Source organism: Oncorhynchus tshawytscha, unplaced genomic scaffold (assembly GCF_018296145.1).
Source record: "Oncorhynchus tshawytscha isolate Ot180627B unplaced genomic scaffold, Otsh_v2.0 Un_contig_3022_pilon_pilon, whole genome shotgun sequence".
Lineage (NCBI taxonomy): Eukaryota > Metazoa > Chordata > Actinopteri > Salmoniformes > Salmonidae > Oncorhynchus > Oncorhynchus tshawytscha.
This window is the reverse complement of record NW_024609724.1, coordinates 130,001-154,253: the sequence shown is the minus strand read 5'-3', so window position 1 is coordinate 154,253 and position 24,253 is coordinate 130,001. Positions and strand designations below refer to the sequence as shown.

At 46.1% G+C, this 24,253-nt stretch overlaps 1 protein-coding gene across 3 annotated transcripts in view; it reads left to right on the top strand.

Annotated features, from left to right (window-relative positions):
- LOC112240758 (dual specificity mitogen-activated protein kinase kinase 5) overlaps nt 1-24,253 on the top strand; it is a 125,961-nt gene that overhangs the window by 56,330 nt on the left and 45,378 nt on the right. For all 3 annotated transcript variants that reach the window (XM_042317280.1, XM_042317282.1, XM_042317281.1), the window contains 4 exons: nt 11,068-11,141; nt 17,903-17,953; nt 18,199-18,270; nt 21,877-21,906. In XM_042317280.1, the coding sequence (XP_042173214.1) occupies nt 11,068-11,141; nt 17,903-17,953; nt 18,199-18,270; nt 21,877-21,906 (227 nt within the window). The remainder of the gene's footprint in view (nt 1-11,067; nt 11,142-17,902; nt 17,954-18,198; nt 18,271-21,876; nt 21,907-24,253) is intronic.

The window sequence follows — 24,253 nt, the reverse complement described above, 5'->3', positions numbered from 1 at the left end:
GAGGTCAGTGAGGTAGGAGATTCTACAGAGGTCAGTGAGTAGGTAGTAGATTCTACAGAGGTCAGTGATGTGGAAGAGGTCAGTGAGATTCTACAGAGGTCAGTGATGTGGAGATTCTACAGAGGTCAGTGATGTGAAAGGTAGTAGATTCTACAGAGGTCAGTGATGGTGAAAGGTAGTAGATTCTACAGAGGTCAGTGAGGTGATTCTACAGAGGTCAGTGAGATTCTACAGAGGTCAGTGATGTGAGAAGGTAGGAGATTCTACAGAGGTCAGTGAGGTGTGGATTCTACAGAGGTCAGTGAGAGGTCAGTGAGGTGGAAGGTAGTAGATTCTACAGAGGTCAGTGATGTGAAAGGTAGTAGATTCTACAGAGGTCAGTGAGGTAGAGGGTAGTAGATTCTACAGAGGTCAGTGATGTGGATTCTACAGAGGTCAGTGAGGTGGAAGGTAGTAGATTCTACAGAGGTCAGTGAGGTAGAGGGTAGTAGATTCTACAGAGGTCAGTGATGTGGATTCTACAGAGGTCAGTGAGGTGGAAGGTAGTAGATTCTACAGAGGTCAGTGAGGTAGAGGGTAGTAGATTCTACAGAGGTCAGTGAGGTAGAGGGTAGTAGATTCTACAGAGGTCAGTGATGTGGATTCTACAGAGGTCAGTGAGGTGGAAGGTAGTAGATTCTACAGAGGTCAGTGAGGTAGAGGGTAGTAGATTCTACAGAGGTCAGTGATGTGGATTCTACAGAGGTCAGTGAGGTGGAAGGTAGTAGATCTACAGAGGTCAGTGAGGTGAAGGTAGTAGATTCTACAGAGGTCAGTGAGGTGTGAAAGGTAGTAGATTCTACAGAGGTCAGTGAGGTGAAGGAGGTCAGTGAGATTCTACAGAGGTCAGTGATGGTGGAAGGTAGTAGATTCTACAGAGGTCAGTGATGTAGTAGATTCTACAGAGGTCAGTGAGGTGAAGGTAAGGTAGGAGATTCTACAGAGGTCAGTGAGGTGGAAGGTAGTAGATTCTACAGAGGTCATTCTACAGAGGTCAGTGAGGTAGAGGGTAGTAGATTCTACAGAGGTCAGTGATGTGGATTCTACAGAGGTCAGTGAGGTGGAAGGTAGTAGATTCTACAGAGGTCAGTGAGTGGAAGGTAGATTCTACAGAGGTCAGTGAGGTGGAGGTAGATCAGGTCAGTGATTCTACAGAGGTCAGTGAGGTGGAGAGGGTAGTAGATTCTACAGAGGTCAGTGAGGTGAAACAGGTAGTAGATTCTACAGAGGTCAGTGATGTGGTATTCTACAGAGGTCAGTGAGGTGGAAGGTAGTAGATTCTACAGAGGTCAGTGAGGTAGAGGTAGTAGATTCTAGAGGTCAGAGGTCAGTGAGGTGAAGGTAGTAGATTCTACAGAGGTCAGTGAGGTGGAAGGTAGTAGATTCTACAGAGGTCAGTGAGGTAGGAGATTCTACAGAGGTCAGTGAGATTCTACAGAGGTCAGTGAGGTGAAGGTAGTAGATTCTACAGAGGTCAGTGAGGTAGAGGGTAGTAGATTCTACAGAGGTCAGTGAGGTGAAGGTAGTAGATTCTACAGAGGTCAGTGAGGTGAAAGGTAGTAGATTCTACAGAGGTCAGTGAGGTGAAAGGTAGTAGATTCTACAGAGGTCAGTGAGGTGAAAGGTAGTAGATTCTACAGAGGTCAGTGAGGTGAAAGGTAGTAGATTCTACAGAGGTCAGTGAGGTGAAAGGTAGTAGATTCTACAGAGGTCAGTGATGTGGAAGGTAGTAGATTCTACAGAGGTCAGTGAGTAGGATTCTACAGAGGTCAGAGGTGAGATTCTACAGAGGTCAGGATGTGAGTAGTAGATTCTACAGAGGTCAGTGAGGTGAAAGGTAGTAGATTCTACAGAGGTCAGTGAGGTGAGGGTAGTAGATTCTACAGAGGTCAGTGATGGTAGTGATTCTACAGAGGTCAGTGAGGTGGTCAGTGAAAGGAGGTCAGTGAGATGGAAGGTCTACAGAGGTCAGTGAGGTAGAGGGTAGTAGATTCTACAGAGGTCAGTGATGTGGAGATTCTACAGAGGTCAGTGAGGTGGAAGAGGTCAGTAGATTCTACAGAGGTCAGTGAGGTAGAGGGTAGTAGATTCTACAGAGGTCAGTGAGGTGAAAGGTAGTAGATTCTACAGAGGTCAGTGAGGTGAAAGGTAGTAGATTCTACAGAGGTCAGTGATGTGGAAGGTAGTAGATTCTACAGAGGTCAGTGATGTGGATTCTACAGAGGTCAATGAGGTGAAAGGTAGGAGATTCTACAGGGGTCAGTGAGGTGAAAGGTAGGAGATTCTACAGAGGTCAGTGAGGTGGAAGGTAGTAGATTCTACAGAGGTCAGTGAGGTAGAGGGATTCTACAGAGGTCAGTGAGAGGTCAGAAGGTAGTAGATTCTACAGAGGTCAGTGAGGTAGAGGGTAGTAGATTCTACAGAGGTCAGTGACTAGAGGTCAGTGAGGTGGAAGGTAGTAGATTCTACAGAGGTCAGTGAGGTGAGGGTAGTAGATTCTACAGAGGTCAGTGAGGTGGAAGGGTAGTAGATTCTACAGAGGTCAGTGAGGTAGAAGGTAGTAGATTCTACAGAGGTCAGTGATGTGATTCTACAGAGGTCAGTGAGGTGAAAGGTAGGTAGATTCTACAGAGGTCAGTGAGGTGAAGGTAGTAGATTCTACAGAGGTCAGTGAGGTGAAGAGGTCAGTGAGAGGTCAGTGAGTAGGGTAGTAGATTCTACAGAGGTCAGTGAGGTGAAGATTCTACAGAGGTAGGTAGATTCTACAGAGGTCAGTGGTGTGGATTCTACAGAGGTCAGTGATGTGAAAGGTAGGAGATTCTACAGAGGTCAGTGAGGTGAAAGGTAGGAGATTCTACAGAGGTCAGTGATGTGAAAGGTAGTAGATTCTACAGAGGTCAGTGATGTGAAAGGTAGTAGATTCTACAGAGGTCAGTGATGTGAAAGGTAGGAGATTCTACAGAGGTCAGTGATGTGAAAGGTAGTAGATTCTACAGAGGTCAGTGAGGTAGAGGGTAGTAGATTCTACAGAGGTCAGTGATGTGGATTCTACAGAGGTCAGTGAGGTGGAAGGTAGTAGATTCTACAGAGGTCAGTGAGGTAGAAGGTAGTAGATTCTACAGAGGTCAGTGAGGTAGAGGGTAGTAGATTCTACAGAGGTCAGTGAGGTAGAGGGTAGTAGATTCTACAGAGGTCAGATTCTACAGAGGTCAGTGAGGTAGAGGGGTAGTAGATTCTACAGAGGTCAGTGAGGTGAAGGGTAGTAGATTCTACAGAGGTCAGTGAGGTGAAAGGTAGTAGATTCTACAGAGGTCAGTGATGTAGTAGATTCTACAGAGGTCAGTGAGGTGAGAGGTAGTAGATTCTACAGAGGTCAGTGAGGTGAAAGGTAGTAGATTCTACAGAGGTCAGTGAGGTGAGAGGTAGTAGATTCTACAGAGGTCAGTGAGGTAGAGGGTAGATTCTAGATTCTACAGAGGTCAGTGAGGTCAGAGGGTAGTAGATTCTACAGAGGTCAGTGATGATTCTACAGAGGTCAGTGAGGTAGAGGGTAGTAGATTCTACAGAGGTCAGTGAGGTGAGAGGGTCAGTAGATTCTACAGAGGTCAGTGAGGTGGAAGGTAGTAGATTCTACAGAGGTCAGTGATGTTCTACAGAGGTCAGTGAGGTGAAGGTAGTAGATTCTACAGAGGTCAGTGAGGTAGAGGGTAGTAGATTCTACAGAGGTCAGTGAGGTGTAGTAGATTCTACAGAGGTCAGTGAGGTGAAGGGTAGTAGATTCTACAGAGGTCAGTGAGGTGAACAGGGTAGTAGATTCTACAGAGGTCAGTGAGGTAGAGGGTAGTAGATTCTACAGAGGTCAGTGAGGTGTCTAGAGGTCAGTGAGGTAATTCTACAGGGTCAGTGAGTAGATTCTACAGAGGTCAGTGAGGTGTAGAACAGGGTCAGTGAGGTTCTTCTACAGAGGTCAGTGAGGTGAGGGTAGTAGATTCTACAGAGGTCAGTGAGGTGGATAGTAGATTCTACAGAGGTCAGTGAGGTGAGATTCTACAGAGGTCAGTGAGGTAGAGGGTAGTAGATTCTACAGAGGTCAGTGATTCTACAGAGGTCAGTGAGTGGATTCTACAGAGGTCAGTGAGGTGAAAGGTAGTAGATTCTACAGAGGTCAGTGAGGTAGAGGGTAGTAGATTCTACAGAGGTCAGTGAGGTGTGGATTAGATTCTACAGAGGTCAGTGAGGTGGAAGGTAGTAGATTCTACAGAGGTCAGTGAGGTAGAGGGTAGTAGATTCTACAGAGGTCAGTGAGATAGTAGATTCTACAGAGGTCAGTGAGGTGGAAGGTAGTAGATTCTACAGAGGTCAGTGAGGTGAAGGTAGTAGATTCTACAGAGGTCAGTGAGGTAGAGGGTAGTAGATTCTACAGAGGTCAGTGAGGTGAGGGTAGTAGATTCTACAGAGGTCAGTGAGGTGGAGGGAGGTAGAGTAGATTCTACAGAGGTCAGTGAGGTCAGATTCTACAGAGGTCAGTGAGGTGAGGGTAGTAGATTCTACAGAGGTCAGTGAGGTGGAAGGGTAGTAGATTCTACAGAGGTCAGTGAGGTAGAGGGGTAGATTCTACAGAGGTCAGTGAGGTGGGGTAGTAGATTCTACAGAGGTCAGTGAGGTAGAAGGTAGTAGATTCTACAGAGGTCAGTGAGGTAGAGGGTAGTAGATTCTACAGAGGTCAGTGAGGTAGAGGGTAGTAGATTCTACAGAGGTCAGTGAGGTAGAGGGTAGTAGATTCTACAGAGGTCAGTGAGGTGAGGGTAGTAGATTCTACAGAGGTCAGTGAGGTAGAGGGTAGTAGATTCTACAGAGGTCAGTGAGGTAGAGGGTAGTAGATTCTACAGAGGTCAGTGAGGTCAGTGAGGAGGGTAGATTCTAGATCAGTGAGGTACAGAGGTCAGTGATGTGAAGGTAGTAGATTCTACAGAGGTCAGTGAGTAGATTCTACAGAGGTCAGTAGAGATTCTACAGAGGTCAGTGAGGTGAGTAGTAGATTCTACAGAGGTCAGTGAGGTAGATTCTACAGAGGTCAGTGAGGTGAAGGTAGTAGATTCTACAGAGGTCAGTGAGGTAGAGGGTAGTAGATTCTACAGAGGTCAGTGAGGTAGAGGGTAGTAGATTCTACAGAGGTCAGTGATGTGGATTCTACAGAGGTCAGTGAGATTCTACAGAGGTCAGTGAGGTGAAGGTAGTAGATTCTACAGAGGTCAGTGAGGTGGAGAGGGTAGTAGATTCTACAGAGGTCAGTGAGGTGAAGGTAGTAGATTCTACAGAGGTCAGTGAGGTGAGTAGATTCTACAGGGTCAGTAGAGTTTCTACAGAGGTCAGTGAGGTAGTAGATTCTACAGAGGTCAGTGAGATAGTAGATTCTACAGAGGTCAGTGAGATGAAGGGTAGAGATTCTACAGAGGTCAGTGAGGTGGAAGGTAGTAGATTCTACAGAGGTCAGTGAGGTGAAGTAGGAGGTCAGTGAGGTAGAGGGTAGTAGATTCTACAGAGGTCAGTGAGGTAGAGGGTAGTAGATTCTACAGAGGTCAGTGAGGTTCACAGAGGTCAGTGAGGTGAGGAGGTAGTAGATTCTACAGAGGTCAGTGAGGTAGAGGGTAGTAGATTCTACAGAGGTCAGTGAGTGTAGATTCTACAGAGGTCAGTGAGGTGGAAGGTAGTAGATTCTACAGAGGTCAGTGAGGTGGAGGGTAGTAGATTCTACAGAGGTCAGTGAGGTAAGGTAGTAGATTCTACAGAGGTCAGTGAGGTGGATTCTACAGAGGTCAGTGATGGAGATTCTACAGAGGTCAGTGAGGTGAGGGTAGTAGATTCTACAGAGGTCAGTGAGGTGAGGGTAGTAGATTCTACAGAGGTCAGTGAGGTGGAGGGTAGTAGATTCTACAGAGGTCAGTGATGTGGGTAGTAGATTCTACAGAGGTCAGTGAGGTAGAGGGTAGTAGATTCTACAGAGGTCAGTGAGGTAGTAGATTCTACAGGGTCAGTGAGATTCTACAGAGGTCAGTGAGGTGAAGGTAGTAGATTCTACAGAGGTCAGTGAGGTGAGGGTAGTAGATTCTACAGAGGTCAGTGATAGTAGATTCTACAGATTCAGTGACAGAGGTCAGTGAGGTCAGTGAGTAGAGGGTAGAGATTCTACAGAGGTCAGTGAGGTGGAGAGGGTAGTGAGATTCTACAGAGGTCAGTGAGGTAGAGGGTCAGTAGATTCTACAGAGGTCAGTGATGGAGGGTAGTAGATTCTACAGAGGTCAGTGAGGTGAGGGTAGGATTCTACAGAGGTCAGTGATGTGGATTCTACAGAGGTCAGTGATGTAGGATTCTACAGAGGTCAGTAGAGTAGATTCTACAGAGGTCAGTGAGGTAGAGGGTAGTAGATTCTACAGAGGTCAGTGAGGTTCTAGAGGTCAGGAGTAGGGTAGTAGATTCTACAGAGGTCAGTGAGGTAGAGGGTAGTAGATTCTACAGAGGTCAGTGAGGTGGAAGGTAGTAGATTCTACAGAGGTCAGTGAGGTGTAGAGGGTAGTAGATTCTACAGAGGTCAGTGAGGTGGAAGGTAGTAGATTCTACAGAGGTCAGTGAGGTGGAAGGGTAGTAGATTCTACAGAGGTCAGTGAGGTGAAGGTAGTAGATTCTACAGGGTCAGTAGATTCTACAGAGGTCAGTGATGGTAGATTCTACAGAGGTCAGTGATGTGGAAGGTAGTAGATTCTACAGAGGTCAGTGAGGTAGAGGGTAGTAGATTCTACAGAGGTCAGTGAGGTCAGTGAGGTAGAGGGTAGTAGATTCTACAGAGGTCAGTGAGGTTCTAGAGGAGGTAGTAGATTCTACAGAGGTCAGTGAGGTGAGGGTAGTAGATTCTACAGAGGTCAGTGAGGTGGAGAGGGTAGTAGATTCTACAGAGGTCAGTGAGGTGGAAGGTAGTAGATTCTACAGAGGTCAGTGAGGTGTAGGATTCTACAGAGGTCAGTGAGGTGGAGGTAGATTCTACAGAGGTCAGTGAGGTGAGAGGTAGTAGATTCTACAGAGGTCAGTGAGGTGGAAGGTAGTAGATTCTACAGAGGTCAGTGAGGTGAGGGTAGTAGATTCTACAGAGGTCAGTGAGGTGGAGGGTAGGATAGTGAGGTAGATTCTACAGAGGTCAGTGAGGTGAGGTAGTAGATTCTACAGAGGTCAGTGAGGTAGAGGGTAGTAGATTCTACAGAGGTCAGTGAGGTCAGTGAGGTAGAAGGTAGTAGATTCTACAGAGGTCAGTGAGGTAGAGGGTAGTAGATTCTACAGAGGTCAGTGAGGTGAAAGGTAGTAGATTCTACAGAGGTCAGTGAGGTGAAGGGTAGTAGATTCTACAGAGGTCAGTGAGGTGAAAGGTAGTAGATTCTACAGAGGTCAGTGAGGTGAGGGTAGTAGATTCTACAGAGGTCAGTGAGGTGGAAGGTAGTAGATTCTACAGAGGTCAGTGAGGTGATTCTAGAGGTAGTAGATTCTACAGAGGTCAGTGAGGTAGAGGGTAGTAGATTCTACAGAGGTCAGTGAGGTGGAGGAGGTCAGTGAGAGGTCAGTGAGTAGATTCTACAGAGGTCAGTGAGGTAGAGGGTAGTAGATTCTACAGAGGTCAGTGAGGTGAAGGGTAGTAGATTCTACAGAGGTCAGTGAGGTGAAAGGTAGTAGATTCTACAGAGGTCAGTGAGGTTCTAGAGTGGTAGTAGATTCTACAGAGGTCAGTGAGGTAGAGGGTAGTAGATTCTACAGAGGTCAGTGAGGTAGAGGGTAGTAGATTCTACAGAGGTCAGTGAGGTAGAGGGTAGTAGATTCTACAGAGGTCAGTGAGGTAGAGGGTAGTAGATTCTCACAGAGGTCAGTGAGGTGGAAGGTAGTAGATTCTACAGAGGTCAGTGAGGTAGAGGGTAGTAGATTCTACAGAGGTCAGTGAGGTAGAGGGTGAGTAGATTCTACAGAGGTCAGTGAGGTAGAGGGTAGTAGATTCTACAGAGGTCAGTGAGGTAGAGGGTAGTAGATTCTACAGAGGTCAGTGAGGTAGAGGGTAGTAGATTCTACAGAGGTCAGTGAGGTAGAGGGTAGTAGATTCTACAGAGGTCAGTGAGGTGGAGGGTAGTAGATTCTACAGAGGTCAGTGAGGTAGAGGGTAGTAGATTCTACAGAGGTCAGTGAGGTGGAAGGTAGTAGATTCTACAGAGGTCAGTGAGGTGGAAGGTAGTAGATTCTACAGAGGTCAGTGATGTGGATTCTACAGAGGTCAGTGAGGTGGAAGGTAGTAGATTCTACAGAGGTCAGTGAGGTAGAGGGTAGTAGATTCTACAGAGGTCAGTGATGTGGATTCTACAGAGGTCAGTGAGGTGGAAGGTAGTAGATTCTACAGAGGTCAGTGATGTGGATTCTACAGAGGCCAGTGAGGTGAAAGGTAGTAGATTCTACAGAGGTCAGTGATGTGGAAGGTAGTAGATTCTACAGAGGTCAGTGAGGTGGAAGGTAGTAGATTCTACAGAGGTCAGTGAGGTAGAGGGTAGTAGATTCTACAGAGGTCAGTGAGGTCAGAGGGTAGTAGATTCTACAGAGGTCAGTGAGGTAGAGGGTAGTGAGATTCTCTACAGAGGTCAGTGAGGTAGAGGGTAGTAGATTCTACAGAGGTCAGTGAGGTAGAGGGTAGTAGATTCTACAGAGGTCAGTGAGGTAGAGGGTAGTAGATTCTACAGAGGTCAGTGAGGTAGAGGGTAGTAGATTCTACAGAGGTCAGTGAGGTAGAGGGTAGTAGATTCTACAGAGGTCAGTGAGGTAGAGGGTAGTAGATTCTACAGAGGTCAGTGAGGTAGAGGGTAGTAGATTCTACAGAGGTCAGTGAGGTAGAGGGTAGTAGATTCTACAGAGGTCAGTGATGTGGAAGGTAGTAGATTCTACAGAGGTCAGTGAGGTAGAGGGTAGTAGATTCTACAGAGGTCAGTGAGGTAGATTCTACAGAGGTCAGTGATGTAGAGGGTAGTAGATTCTACAGAGGTCAGTGAGGTAGAGGGTAGTAGATTCTACAGAGGTCAGTGAGGTAGAGGGTAGTAGATTCTACAGAGGTCAGTGAGGTAGATTCTACAGGGTGAGGTAGTAGATTCTACAGAGGTCAGTGAGGTAGAGGGTGATTCTACAGAGGTCAGTGAGGTAGTAGATTCTACAGAGGTCAGTGAGGTAGAAGGTAGTAGATTCTACAGAGGTCAGTGAGGTAGAGGGTAGTAGATTCTACAGAGGTCAGTGAGGTAGAGGGTAGTAGATTCTACAGAGGTCAGTGAGGTAGAGGGTAGTAGATTCTACAGAGGTCAGTGAGGTAGAGGGTAGTAGATTCTACAGAGGTCAGTGAGTGAGGTAGAGATTCTACAGGGTAGTGAGATTCTACAGAGGTCAGTGAGGTAGAAGGTAGTAGATTCTACAGAGGTCAGTGAGGTAGAGGGTAGTAGATTCTACAGAGGTCAGTGAGGTAGAGGGTAGTAGATTCTACAGAGGTCAGTGAGGTAGAGGGTAGTAGATTCTACAGAGGTCAGTGAGGTAGAGGGTAGTAGATTCTACAGAGGTCAGTGAGGTAGAGGGTAGTAGATTCTACAGAGGTCAGTGAGGTAGAGGGTAGTAGATTCTACAGAGGTCAGTGAGGTGGAAGGTAGTAGATTCTACAGAGGTCAGTGAGGTGGAAGGTAGTAGATTCTACAGAGGTCAGTGAGGTGGAAGGTAGGAGATTCTACAGAGGTCAGTGAGGTAGAGGGTAGTAGATTCTACAGAGGTCAGTGAGGTGGAAGGTAGTAGATTCTACAGAGGTCAGTGAGGTAGAGGGTAGTAGATTCTACAGAGGTCAGTGAGGTAGAGGGTAGTAGATTCTACAGAGGTCAGTGAGTGGAAGGTAGTAGATTCTACAGAGGTCAGTGAGAGAGGTAGTAGATCTACAGAGGTCAGAGGTAGAGTAGATTCTACAGAGGTCAGTGAGGTAGAGGGTAGTAGATTCTACAGAGGTCAGTGGTAGAGGTAGTAGATTCTACAGAGGTCAGTGAGAGAGGGTAGTAGATTCTACAGAGGTCAGTGAGGTAGAGGGTAGTAGATTCTACAGAGGTCAGTGAGGTAGAGGGTAGATTCTACAGATTCAGTGAGGTAGAGGTCAGAGGTCAGTGAGGTAGAGGGTAGTAGATTCTACAGAGGTCAGTGAGGTAGAGGGTAGTAGATTCTACAGAGGTCAGTGAGAGTAGATTCTACAGAGGTCAGTGAGTAGTAGATTCTACAGAGGTCAGTGATGTGGAAGGTAGTAGATTCTACAGAGGTCAGTGAGGTAGAGGGTAGTAGATTCTACAGAGGTCAGTGAGGTAGAGGGTAGTAGATTCTACAGAGGTCAGTGATTCTACAGGGTCAGTGAGGTAGAGGGTAGTAGATTCTACAGAGGTCAGTGAGGTAGAGGGTAGTAGATTCTACAGAGGTCAGTGAGGTAGAGGGTAGTAGATTCTACAGAGGTCAGTGAGGTAGAGGGTAGTAGATTCTACAGAGGTCAGTGATGTGGAAGGTATACGTAGAATATCATGGAAGGACATACTGTCATGATGCTGTATACAGTACAGATATGCAGTCTTAAATTGATCACTTTTGTCACAGGGGATCTTCCTGCGCTTCAGAAAATGTAACTTAGTAGTGTATTCAAGGTTTAAAATGTATTCTAAAGTTTGTAATTTCCACTTGAAAATGTCAGACTTGATTTGCCTCCCCCCCAAAAAATGTAGCACAGAAATAATAATTTCCTGTTGCTGCAGGATAATAATTTCCTGTTGCTGCAGGATAATCACTTCCTGTTGCTGCAGGATAATCACTTCCTGTTGCTGCAGGATAATCACTTCCTGTTGCTGCAGGGTAATGTTCTTGCTGGGAGAAACTGGTCAAATGAAGATATAACATGAGTACAGTCTGATTGGAGGAGGTAGCAGCTGTTACTGTATGTACTTGTCTCTGTAGACGTCAAGCCTTCCAACATGCTGGTCAACACTAGAGGTCAAGTGAAGCTCTGTGACTTTGGAGTCAGCACGCAGGTACAGTCCCCCATGTGTGTTTATACCTCTGTGTGTGTGTTTATACCTCTGTGTGTGTGTGTTTATACCTCTGTGTGTGTGTGTTTATACCTCTGTGTGTGTGTGTTTATACCTCTGTGTGTGTGTGTTTATACCTCTGTGTGTGTGTGTTTATACCTCTGTGTGTGTGTGTTTATACCTCTGTGTGTGTGTGTTTATACCTCTGTGTGTGTGTTTGTGATCTGTTTCTCTCTCTGTGTGTATTGAGACACCAGTGTGTGTCTCGCTCTCTCTCTCTGTGTGTGTGTGTGTGTGTGTGTGTGTGTGTGTGTGTAGTCAACCTGTCAATCTGGACCTATTCATTGTGTCCTCACGACAGTGGAAGCACCTTGAGGGACAGCCTCTCACATTAACTTCCTCACTACCATTGTTCCACAGGCACTCCAAAACATGCACTTGTTATAATTACTACTCACACACACACACACACACACACACACACACAACGCCAAAGCTTCATTGATATGCCTTTGATGGACGTGGCAAGAGCGTGGCTGGGCAGACAATAGCTGAGGTGTGTGTGTGTGTCTGTGTGTCATGTCATTACGTCACCCTGGGACAGCCCTTCCAACTCCCCCAAAGACCCCGGGAATAACTCCCCCTACTCTCTCTCACCCTGTCACCCCCACGCCCCAATTTTAATTAATTTTCATCCCTCTCTCCTTGGAGATGTGAAGCAGCGTTGACCCCTGCACAGGCTTCTGAATACAAGCTTTACCTCAACACACACACTGCCCTGTAGGAAGGTCAGTGTCTCTGCCTTCCCTGAGCAGGACCTCCCCTCCAAACACAGGAGCCATCGGGGAACACAATCATTCACTCATTATCACAGCCCTGTCATCCATGGCATGTCCCATTGTGCTCACACACACAGTCCGACGTCCCCATGTCCTCATCCTGGTCCCCTGTGAGAGGGCTGGGAACAGACCACGGTAACACTGACGTTTCAATAGATTTGGGTATGTAAGTCACGGAGGGAAAGGAGATGGAGATGGGAGCTGTACTTAATGTAGGACAAACAGTCTCTGCTGTGCCGACTCTTTTGTTTCAGTTATAGCCATCACTATGTCCACCTTGTTTCAGTTATAGCCATCACTATGTCCACCTTGTTTCAGTTATAGCCATCACTATGGCCACCTTGTTTCAGTTATAGCCATCACTATGGCCACCTTGTTTCAGTTATAGCCATCACTATGTCCACCTTGTTTCAGTTATAGCCATCACTATGTCCACCTTGTTTCAGTTATAGCCATCACTATGTCCACCTTGTTTCAGTTATAGCCATCACTATGTCCACCTTGTTTCAGTTATAGCCATCACTATGGCCACCTTGTTTCAGTTATAGCCATCACTATGGCCATCGTGTTTCAGTTATAGCCATCACTATGGCCATCATGTTTCAGTTATAGCCATCACTATGGCCATCATGTTTCAGTTATAGCCATCACTATGGCCACCTTGTTTCAGTTATAGCCATCACTATGGCCACCTTGTTTCAGTTATATCCATCACTATGGCCACCTTGTTTCAGTTATATCCATCGTGTTTCAGTTATAGCCATCAAATCAAATCAAATTTTATTTGTCACATACACATGGTTAGCAGATGTTAATGCGAGTGTAGCGAAATGCTTGTGCTTCTAGTTCCGACAATGCAGTAATAACCAACAAGTAATCTAACTAACAATTCCAAAACTACTGTCTTATACACAGTGTAAGGGGATAAAGAATATGTACATAAGGATATATGAATGAGTGATGGTACAGAGCAGCATAGGCAAGATACAGTAGATGGTATCGAGTACAGTATATACATATGAGATGAGTATGTAAACAAAGTGGCATAGTTAAAGTGGCTAGTGATACATGTATTACATAAGGATGCAGTAGATGATATAGAGTACAGTATATACGTATGCATATGAGATGAATAATGTAGGGTAAGTAACATTATATAAGGTAGCATTGTTTAAAGTGGCTAGTGATATATTTACATCATTTCCCATCAATTCCCATTATTAAAGTGGCTGGAGTTGAGTCAGTGTCAGTGTGTTGGCAGCAGCCACTCAATGTTAGTGGTGGCTGTTTAACAGTCTGATGGCCTTGAGATAGAAGCTGTTTTTCAGTCTCTCGGTCCCAGCTTTGATGCACCTGTACTGACCTCGCCTTCTGGATGATAGCGGGGTGAACAGGCAGTGGCTCGGGTGGTTGATGTCCTTGATGATCTTTATGGCCTTCCTGTAACATCGGGTGGTGTAGGTGTCCTGGAGGGCAGGTAGTTTGCCCCCGGTGATGCGTTGTGCAGACCTCACTACCCTGTGGAGAGCCTTACGGTTGAGGGCGGAGCAGTTGCCGTACCAGGCGGTGATACAGCCCGCCAGGATGCTCTCGATTGTGCATCTGTAGAAGTTTGTGAGTGCTTTTGGTGACAAGCCGAATTTCTTCAGCCTCCTGAGGTTGAAGAGGCGCTGCTGCGCCTTCTTCACGATGCTGTCTGTGTGAGTGGACCAATTCAGTTTGTCTGTGATGTGTATGCCGAGGAACTTAAAACTTGCTACCCTCTCCACTACTGTTCCATCGATGTGGATAGGGGGTGTTCCCTCTGCTGTTTCCTGAAGTCCACAATCATCTCCTTAGTTTTGTTGACGTTGAGTGTGAGGTTATTTTCCTGACACCACTCTCCGAGGGCCCTCACCTCCTCCCTGTAGGCCGTCTCGTCGTTGTTGGTAATCAAGCCTACCACTGTTGTGTCGTCCGCAAACTTGATGATTGAGTTGGAGGCGTGCGTGGCCACGCAGTCGTGGGTGAACAGGGAGTACAGGAGAGGGCTCAGAACGCATCCTTGTGGGGCCCCAGTGTTGAGGATCAGCGGGGAGGAGATGTTGTTGCCTACCCTCACCACCTGGGGCGGCCCGTCAGGAAGTCCAGTACCCAGTTGCACAGGGCGGGGTCGAGACCCAGGGTCTCGAGCTTGATGACGAGCTTGGAGGGTACTATGGTGTTGAATGCCGAGCTGTAGTCGATGAACAGCATTCTCACATAGGTATTCCTCTTGTCCAGATGGGTTAGGGCAGTGTGCAGTGTGGTTGAGATTGCATCGTCTGTGGACCTATTTGGGCGGTAAGCAAATTGGAGTGGGTCTAGGGTGTCAGGTAGGGTGGAGGTGATATGGTCCTTGACTAGTCTCTCAAAGCACTTCATGATGACGGAAGTGAGTGCTACGGGGCGGTAGTCGTTTAGCTCAGTTACCTTAGCTTTCTTGGGAACAGGAACAATGGTGGCCCTCTTGAAGCATGTGGGAACAGCAGACTGGTATAGGGATTGATTGACTATGTCCGTAAACACACCGGCCAGCTGGTCTGCGCATGCTCTGAGGGCGCGGCTGGGGATGCCGTCTGGGCCTGCAGCCTTGCGAGGGTTAACACGTTTAAATGTCTTACTCACCTCGGCTGCAGTGAAGGAGAGACCGCATGTTTTCGTTGCAGGCCGTGTCAGTGGCACTGTATTGTCCTCAAAGCGGGCAAAAAGTTATTTAGTCTGCCTGGGAGCAAGACATCCTGGTCCGTGACTGGGCTGGATTTCTTCCTGTAGTCCGTGATTGACTGTAGACCCTGCCACATGCCTCTTGTGTCTGAGCCGTTGAATTGAGATTCTACTTTGTCTCTGTACTGACGCTTAGCTTGTTTGATAGCCTTGCAGAGGGAATAGCTGCACTGTTTGTATTCGGTCATGTTACCAGACACCTTGCCCTGATTAAAAGCAGTGGTTCGCGCTTTCAGTTTCACGCGAATGCTGCCATCAATCCACGGTTTCTGGTTAGGGAATGTTTTAATCGTTGCTATGGGAACGACATCTTCAACGCACGTTCTAATGAACTCGCACACCGAATCAGCGTATTCGTCAATGTTGTTATCTGATGCAATACGAAACATATCCCAGTCCACGTGATGGAAGCAGTCTTGGAGTGTGAAGTCAGCTTGGTCGGACCAGCGTTGGACAGACCTCAGCGTGGGAGCCTCTTGTTTTAGTTTCTGTCTGTAGGCAGGGATCAACAAAATGGAGTCGTGGTCAGCTTTTCCGAAAGGGGGGCGGGGCAGGGCCTTATATGCGTCGCGGAAGTTAGAGTAACAATGATCCAAGTTCTTTCCACCCCTGGTTGCGCTATCGATATGCTGATAAAATTTAGGGAGTCTTGTTTTCAGATTAGCCTTGTTAAAATCCCCAGCTACAATGAATGCAGCCTCCGGATAAATGGTTTCCAGTTTGCAAAGAGTTAAATAAAGTTCGTTCAGAGCCATTGATGTGTCTGCTTGGGGGGATATATACGGCTGTGATTATAATCGAAGAGAATTCTCTTGGTAGATAATGCGGTCTACATTTGATTGTGAGGAATTCTAAATCAGGTGAACAGAACGATTTGAGTTCCTGTATGTTTCTTTCATCACACCATGTCTCGTTAGCCATAAGGCATACGCCCCCCCCCTCTTCTTACCAGAAAGATGTTTGTTTCTGTCGGCGCGATGCGTGGAGAAACCCGTTGGCTGCACCGCCTCGGATAGCGTCTCTCCAGTGAGCCATGTTTCCATGAAGCAGAGAACGTTACAGTCTCTGATGTCCCTCTGGAATGCTACCCTTGCTCGGATTTCATCAACCTTGTTGTCAAGAGACTGGACATTGGCAAGAAGAATGCTAGGGAGTGGTGCACGGTGTGCCCGTCTCCGGAGTCTGACCAGAAGACCGCCTTGTTTCCCTCTTTTTCGCAGTCGTTTTTTTGGGTCGCTGCATGGGATCCACTCCGTTGTCCTGTTTGTAAGGCAGAACACAGGATCCGCGTCGCGAAAAACATATTCTTGGTCGTACTGATGGTGAGTTGACGCTGATCTTATATTCAGTAGTTCTTCTCGACTGTATGTAATGAAACCTAAGATGACCTGGGGTACTAATGTAAGAAATAACACGTAAAAAAACTAAAAACTGCATAGTTTCCTAGGAACGCGAAGCGAGGCGGCCATCTCTGTCAGCGCCGGAAGTAGTGACTATAGCCACCATGTTTCAGTTATAGCCATCACTATAGCCGCCATGTTTCAGTTAAAGCCATCACTATAGCCATCTTGTTTCAGTTTTTCCATCTTGTTTCAGTTATGACCATCTTGTTTCAGTTATATCCATCACTATGGCCATCTTGTTTCAGTTATGACCATCTTGTTTCAGTTATGACCATCTTGTTTCAGTTATATCCATCACTATGGCCATCTTGTTTCAGTTATATCCATCTTGTTTCAGTTATAGCCAACTTGTTTCAGTTATAGCCACCTTGTTTCAGTTATAGCCATCACTATGGCCATCTTGTTTCAGTTATAGCCATCACTATGGCCATCTTGTTTCAGTTATATCCATCACTATGGCCATCTTGTTTCAGTTATATCCATCTTGTTTCAGTTATATCCATCTTGTTTCAGTTATAGCCAACTATAGCCACCTTGTTTCAGTTATAGCCATCACTATGGCCATCTTGTTTCAGTTAAATCCATCACTATGGCCATCTTGTTTCAGTTATATCCATCTTGTTTCAGTTATATCCATCACTATGGCCACCTTGTTTCAGTTATAGCCACCTTGTTTCAGTTATAGCCATCACTATGACCACCTTGTTTCAGCTATAGCAACCTTGTTTCAGTTATAGCCATCACTATGACCACCTTGTTTCAGCTATAGCCACCTTGTTTCAGTTATAGCCACCTTGTTTCAGTTATAGCCATCACTATGGCCACCTTGTTTCAGCTATAGCCACCTTGTTTCAGTTATAGCCACCTTGTTTCAGCTACAGCCACCTTGTTATACAGTAATATAATAGCATGTAATGTAATGATGCCATTTATATACAGTGTAATGTGAAGTGTACTTTTCCCATAAACAAATCAGTTTGCTGGTTTGCCATAATTTGGACAAAACTGAAGGACCTTTAACAGTATGGTACAGTCTGTCCTCATGTTAAACAGTTGGACAGAACTGAAGGACCTTTAACAGTATGGTACAGTCTGTCCTCATGTTAAACAGTTGGACAGAACTGAAGGACCTTTAACAGTATGGTACAGTCTGTCCTCATGTTAAACAGTTGGACAGAACTGAAGGACCTTTAACAGTATGGTACAGTCTGTCCTCATGTTAAACAGTTGGACAGAACTGAAGGACCTTTAACAGTATGGTACAGTCTGTCCTCATGTGAAGGACCTTTAAACAGTTGGAAACAGAACTGAAGGACCTTTAACAGTATGGTAGCAGTCAGTCTGTCCTCATGTTAAACAGTTGGACAGAACTGAAGGACCTTTAACAGTATGGTACAGTCTGTCCTCATGTTAAACAGTTGGACAGAACTGAAGGACCTTTAACAGTATGGTACAGTCTGTCCTCATGTTAAACAGTTGGACAGAACTGAAGGACCTTTAACAGTATGGTACAGTCTGTCCTCATGTTAAACAGTTGGACAGAACTGAAGGACCTTTAACAGTATGGTACAGTCTGTCCTCATGTTAAACAGTTGGACAGAACTGAAGGACCTTTAACAGTATGGTACAGTCTGTCCTCATGTTAAACAGTTGGACAGATCGACTGGAAGACCAAAGTAAATGCACAAGTATTTTGCTCAGCCAATTGTTACTGAGGGAAAGAAAGAAACCCATTCACCCATCTACAGTTGATCAACCTAACCTCTTTTGTTTGCAGTTGGTGAATTCCATCGCCAAGACGTATGTGGGAACTAACGCCTACATGGCAGTAAGTAGACCTAATATGAATAGATTTTGGTGGTAGTTGGACATCTTGGTGAAAGACGCTCTGTATGTTGTTTTGGGGGTCCAGCCTTGAAAATGTTGTAGGAGAAACATTGACAGGACACATCTGATCATCCAGTAACCACAAATGGCTCAGTTGAACACAGTATAGCAAAACACAATCAAATTTCGTACATCTCAAGTCAACCACAGCATAACTCATCTGACTCCCATGTTTGTACCCTGCAGCCGGAGAGGATATCTGGGGAGCAGTATGGTATCCATTCAGACGTCTGGAGCGTGGGCATCTCCTTCATGGAGGTGAGTGCAGAGTGTAGGCGTTTGTGTGTGTCTGTGTGTCTGTGTGTCTGTGATTGCAGAGTGCAGGTGTGTGTGTCTGTGATTGCAGAGTGCAGGTGTGTGTGTGTCTGTGATTGCAGAGTGCAGGTGTGTGTGTCTGTTGCAGAGTGCAGTGTGTGTGTCTGTGATTGCAGAGTGCAGGTGTGTGTCTGTGTGTCAAGGGGCTCCATTTTAGAATAGTGTTTTTATTTCAGTACTACATTTGGCCAGGTCCTGTCGTCCCCATTGACACCTATTGATTCTCAATATATTCCCGTCAAGGACTCCTATTTCCACTGCTCTGACAAACGCTTTACCCTCTCTGGCCTCTACACTGTTTGTCAATACTGTTGAATATTATCACCGTTGTAACGGATGGGACTGCGGAAAATACAAGTCTGTCTGAATTATCGACACAATCTCAGTTTGATCAAGATAGAGTTTTCTCGCCACAGGATCAAAGCCCTCTCCTCTTTGTGAATCGTTAGTGAGAGAGAGAGAGAACCATACAGGTAAGTGTACATTAGTCTAAATGAATCGGCTTTTGAACTCTCCTCTTCATCTGGATTCATCTGCCGTCGCTAGCAGTCGGTCCACGTTCAAGGCCAGCATGGGTTTTCTCGTGTATTGACATCGTCGTAATAACGTGATGGCTCCGACATCATCAGAGATAAAAACCAAGATGAAAGACGCCAGGCGCAACGCAAAGTGAATTGCCAAATGTCAGGAGCGGGTTGGGTATTTTCTGGTGTAGTCATACATCACATGAATCTATCCCTCCATCGTTCCAACCTCTCTGTTTCTCTCTCTGTGCTGTTCTCGGCGGGGGCGGGAGGGGGTTGCAGGGGTGTTATTAACTAATAGCCGATGTTCTTTGAGGAAGGGGGTTATTCGACGGGGGCGCACTGAGCCCCTCTCAAAGACTGGCCTCTCTAATCTGGAACACGCTTCAGCTAGTCTCCCTCCGTGAGGAGATTAGACCACCTATGAACTCCTATTTCCACACATTTCCACCACAGTCCTAAAACAAATCCAGTCAACCCTGATCTTGTGTGGTTCAACCACATTTAAACTGATAGGGACTTCATATTCCTGATAGTTCCTGTAGAACTGTTTATTCAACTTCCTCCCCGTTCTAATACTCTTCCAATAATCACTTATGTCTTTTTATATATATATATTTCTTGCATTTTTGTTTATATGTATGTGTATATATTTGTATTTTTATAAATATATATATAGATGTTGTTTGTATTTTTATATGTGTGTGTGTGTATATATATTTATATATCCACAAATGATGAGACAAGACTGTAACTATCAATTGAATACCACGAAATTGGGGAGAGAAAGGGCTAAAAATACATATATATATATATACACACACACACGTGTATATATATTTATTTATACCCCTTTTTCTCCCCAATTTCATGGTATTCAATTGATAGTTAGTCTTGTCTCATCGCTGCAACTCCCGTATGGACTTGGGAGAGGCGAAGGTCGAGAGCCATGCGTCCTCCGAAACACAACCCAACCAAGCCGCACTGCTTCTTGACACAATGTCCACAATGCCCACCGCACCAATGTGTCGGAGGAAACACCTGGTGACCGTGTCAGCATGCACTGTGCCCGGCCCGCCACAGGAGTCGCTAGCGCACGATGGAACAAGGACATCCCTGCCGGCCAAACCCTTCCCTAACCCGGACGACGCTGGGCCAAATGTACGCCGCCCCATGGGTCTCCCTGTCGCGGCCGGCTGCATCAGCCTGGACACGAACCCAGAATCTCTAGTGGCACAGCTAACACTGAGATGCAGAGCCTCAGACCACAGCTAACACTGAGATGCAGAGCCTCAGACCACAGCTAGCACTGAGATGCAGAGCCTCAGACCACAGCTAGCACTGAGATGCAGAGCCTCAGACCACAGCTAGCACTGAGATGCAGAGCCTTAGACCACAGCTAGCACTGAGATGCAGAGCCTTAGACCACAGCTAGCACTGAGATGCAGAGCCTTAGACCACAGCTAGCACTGAGATGCAGAGCCTTAGACCACAGCTAGCACTGAGATGCAGAGCCTTAGACCACAGCTAACACTGAGATGCAGAGCCTTAGACCACAGCTAACACTGAGATGCAGAGCCTTAGACCACAGCTAACACTGAGATGCAGAGCCTTAGACCACAGCTAGCACTGAGATGCAGAGCCTTAGACCACAGCTAGCACTGAGATGCAGAGCCTTAGACCACAGCTAACACTGAGATGCAGAGCCTTAGACCACAGCTAACACTGAGATGCAGAGCCTTAGACCACAGCTAACACTGAGATGCAGAGCCTTAGACCACAGCTAGCACTGAGATGCAGAGCCTTAGACCACAGCTAACACTGAGATGCAGAGCCTTAGACCACAGCTAACACTGAGATGCAGAGCCTTAGACCACAGCTAACACTGAGATGCAGAGCCTTAGACCACAGCTAGCACTGAGATGCAGAGCCTTAGACCACAGCTAACACTGAGATGCAGAGCCTTAGACCACAGCTAACACTGAGATGCAGAGCCTTAGACCACAGCTAGCACTGAGATGCAGAGCCTTAGACCACAGCTAACACTGAGATGCAGAGCCTTAGACCACAGCTAACACTGAGATGCAGAGCCTTAGACCACAGCTAGCACTGAGATGCAGAGCCTTAGACCACAGCTAGCACTGAGATGCAGAGCCTTAGACCACAGCTAACACTGAGATGCAGAGCCTTAGACCACAGCTAGCACTGAGATGCAGAGCCTTAGACCACAGCTAGCACTGAGATGCAGAGCCTTAGACCACCTAGCACTGAGATGCAGAGCCTAGACCACAGCTAGCACTGAGATGCAGAGCCTTAGACCACAGCTAGCACTGAGATGCAGAGCCTTAGACCACAGCTAGCACTGAGATGCAGAGCCTGAGATGCAGAGCCTTAGCCCCCCATGGGTCTCCCGACCGCGGCCGGCTGCGACAGAGCCTGGACTCGAACCCAGAATCCTAGTGACACAGCTAGCACTGAGATGCAGAGCCTCAGACCACAGCTAGCACTGAGATGCAGAGCCTCAGACCACAGCTAGCACTGAGATGCAGAGCCAGACCACAGCTAGCACTGAGATGCAGAGCCTCAGACCACAGCTAGCACTGAGATGCAGAGCCTCAGACCACAGCTAGCACTGAGATGCAGAGCCTCAGACCACAGCTAGCACTGAGATGCAGAGCCTCAGACCACAGCTAGCACTGAGATGCAGAGCCTTAGACCACAGCTAGCACTGAGATGCAGAGCCTTAGACCACAGCTAGCACTGAGATGCAGAGCCTTAGACCACAGCTAGCACTGAGATGCAGAGCCTTAGACCACAGCTAGCACTGAGATGCAGAGCCTCAGACCACAGCTAGCACTGAGATGCAGAGCCTTAGACCACAGCTAGCACTGAGACGCAGAGCCTTAGACCACTGCACCAGTCAGGAGGCCCCTGTAACTGAGCTGTTGATAGTCCCGGTAGGCCTGTTTATTATTTTCGCAGCCTTTGCCGTCACCCTTATTGTCGTGTTTTTCTCTTTCAACAGTTGGCACTGGGCGCTTTCCCCTATCCACAGGTGAGTCCCTTCCTCACTACATTCCATTCACATGGCTTCATGTTTAGTTATGTAGAAGCCACACAGTAGGGTGTCATGACAACATATGTTCTTTCTCACTCCCTTAATTCTGTTTGTGATGTCGCTGGTGATCCCGTAGTGACTCTTATCCATTCTCCATGTTGACCCTACTCCTACAATCCTGCTCATCTTCAAAAGTAATTGCTGAGCCACAGAAGAGGTCTGCTGAATCCCATCAGCTCTTTAATTAGGCCCAAATGAGGGCTTAGTGCCATAATCCTCCTCTGAGCATGCTGAACTTGGTTACCTCGCCTGACTGGCTGCACGGCGGCCATCTTGGAAAGCCATGTGGATGGTGGCTGTAATGGTGGTTATTGAGTGGATTCTTTGAGTGTTGTTTATGATGTGTCACTGGACCAAAAGGTCTTCTCACTTGATCAAGAGTGACCTTTCTGAAAGGTCACCTGGCTTTGTGACATCTACTTTATCCATTGTGTGCTTCATCTACTCCGACTTACTTTCCATTATTCATTCTTCTGAGAGGAAATTGGAATGACAAGACAAAATGGCTACTGAGTATGTAGAACTTTCTATAAACCTCCAAACAACCATAAAATAATGCAATGTAGGTTTTAAAGAGCATTGTTTTGTGAAAGGAATGGGCTGGGAGTCAGGTACCTCAATTATTGTCCCAAATACCTAAAAAATAATACATGTGTGTCCTTTCTACATGAAGGGTCCCGTGTTTCTCAGTTGGCAGAGCAAGGCACTTATAACGCCAGGTTGTGGGTTCGATTCCCACGTGGGACCAGTACAACAACAAAAGTATGAAAATGTCTGAACTCACTAATGTAAGTCTCTCTGGATAAGAGCGTCTGCTAAATGACTAACATGTAAGTCTCTCTGGATAAGAGCGTCTGCTAAATGACTAACATGTAAGTCTCTCTGGATAAGAGTGTCTGCTAAATGACTAACATGTAAGTCTCTCTGGATAAGAGTGTCTGCTAAATGACTAACATGTAAGTCTCTCTGGATAAGAGCGTCTGCTAAATGACTAACATGTAAGTCTCTCTGGATAAGAGTGTCTGCTAAATGACTAACATGTAAGTCTCTCTGGATAAGAGTATCTGCTAAATGACTAACATGTAAGTCTCTCTGGATAAGAGTGTCTGCTAAATGACTAACATGTAAGTCTCTCTGGATAAGAGCGTCTGCTAAATGACTAACATGTAAGTCTCTCTGGATAAGAGTGTCTGCTAAATGACTAACATGTAAGTCTCTGGATAAGAGTGTCTGCTAAATGACTAACATGTAGGTCTCTGGATAAGAGCGTCTGCTAAATGACTAACATGTAAGTCTCTCTGGATAAGAGTGTCTGCTAAATGACTAACATGTAAGTCTCTCTGGATAAGAGTGTCTGCTAAATGACTAACATGTAAGTCTCTCTGGATAAGAGTGTCTGCTAAATGACTAACATGTAAGTCTCTCTGGATAAGAGTGTCTGCTAAATGACTAACATGTAAGTCTCTCTGGATAAGAGCGTCTGCTAAATGACTAACATGTAAGTCTCTGGATAAGAGCGTCTGCTAAATGACTAACATGTAAGTCTCTGGATAAGAGCGTCTGCTAAATGACTAACATGTGAGTCTCTCTGGATAAGAGCGTCTGCTAAATGACTAACATGTAAGTCTCTCTGGATAAGAGTGTCTGCTAAATGACTAACATGTAAGTCTCTCTGGATAAGAGCGTCTGCTAAATGACTAACATGTGAGTCTCTGGATAAGAGCGTCTGCTAAATGACTAACATGTGAGTCTCTCTGGATAAGAGCGTCTGCTAAATGACTAACATGTAAGTCTCTGGATAAGAGCGTCTGCTAAATGACTAACATGTAAGTCTCTCTGGATAAGAGCGTCTGCTAAATGACTAACATGTAAGTCTCTCTGGATAAGAGCATCTGCTAAATGACTAACATGTAAGTCTCTCTGGATAAGAGCGTCTGCTAAATGACTAACATGTAAGTCTCTCTGGATAAGAGCGTCTGCTAAATGACTAACATGTAAGTCTCTGGATAAGAGCGTCTGCTAAATGACTAACATGTAAGTCTCTCTGGATAAGAGTGTCTGCTAAATGACTAACATGTAAGTCTCTCTGGATAAGAGCATCTGCTAAATGACTAACATGTAAGTCTCTGGATAAGAGTGTCTGCTAAATGACTAACATGTAAGTCTCTCTGGATAAGAGTGTCTGCTAAATGACTAACATGTAAGTCTCTCTGGATAAGAGTGTCTGCTAAATGACTAACATGTAAGTCTCTCTGGATAAGAGCGTCTGCTAAATGACTAACAT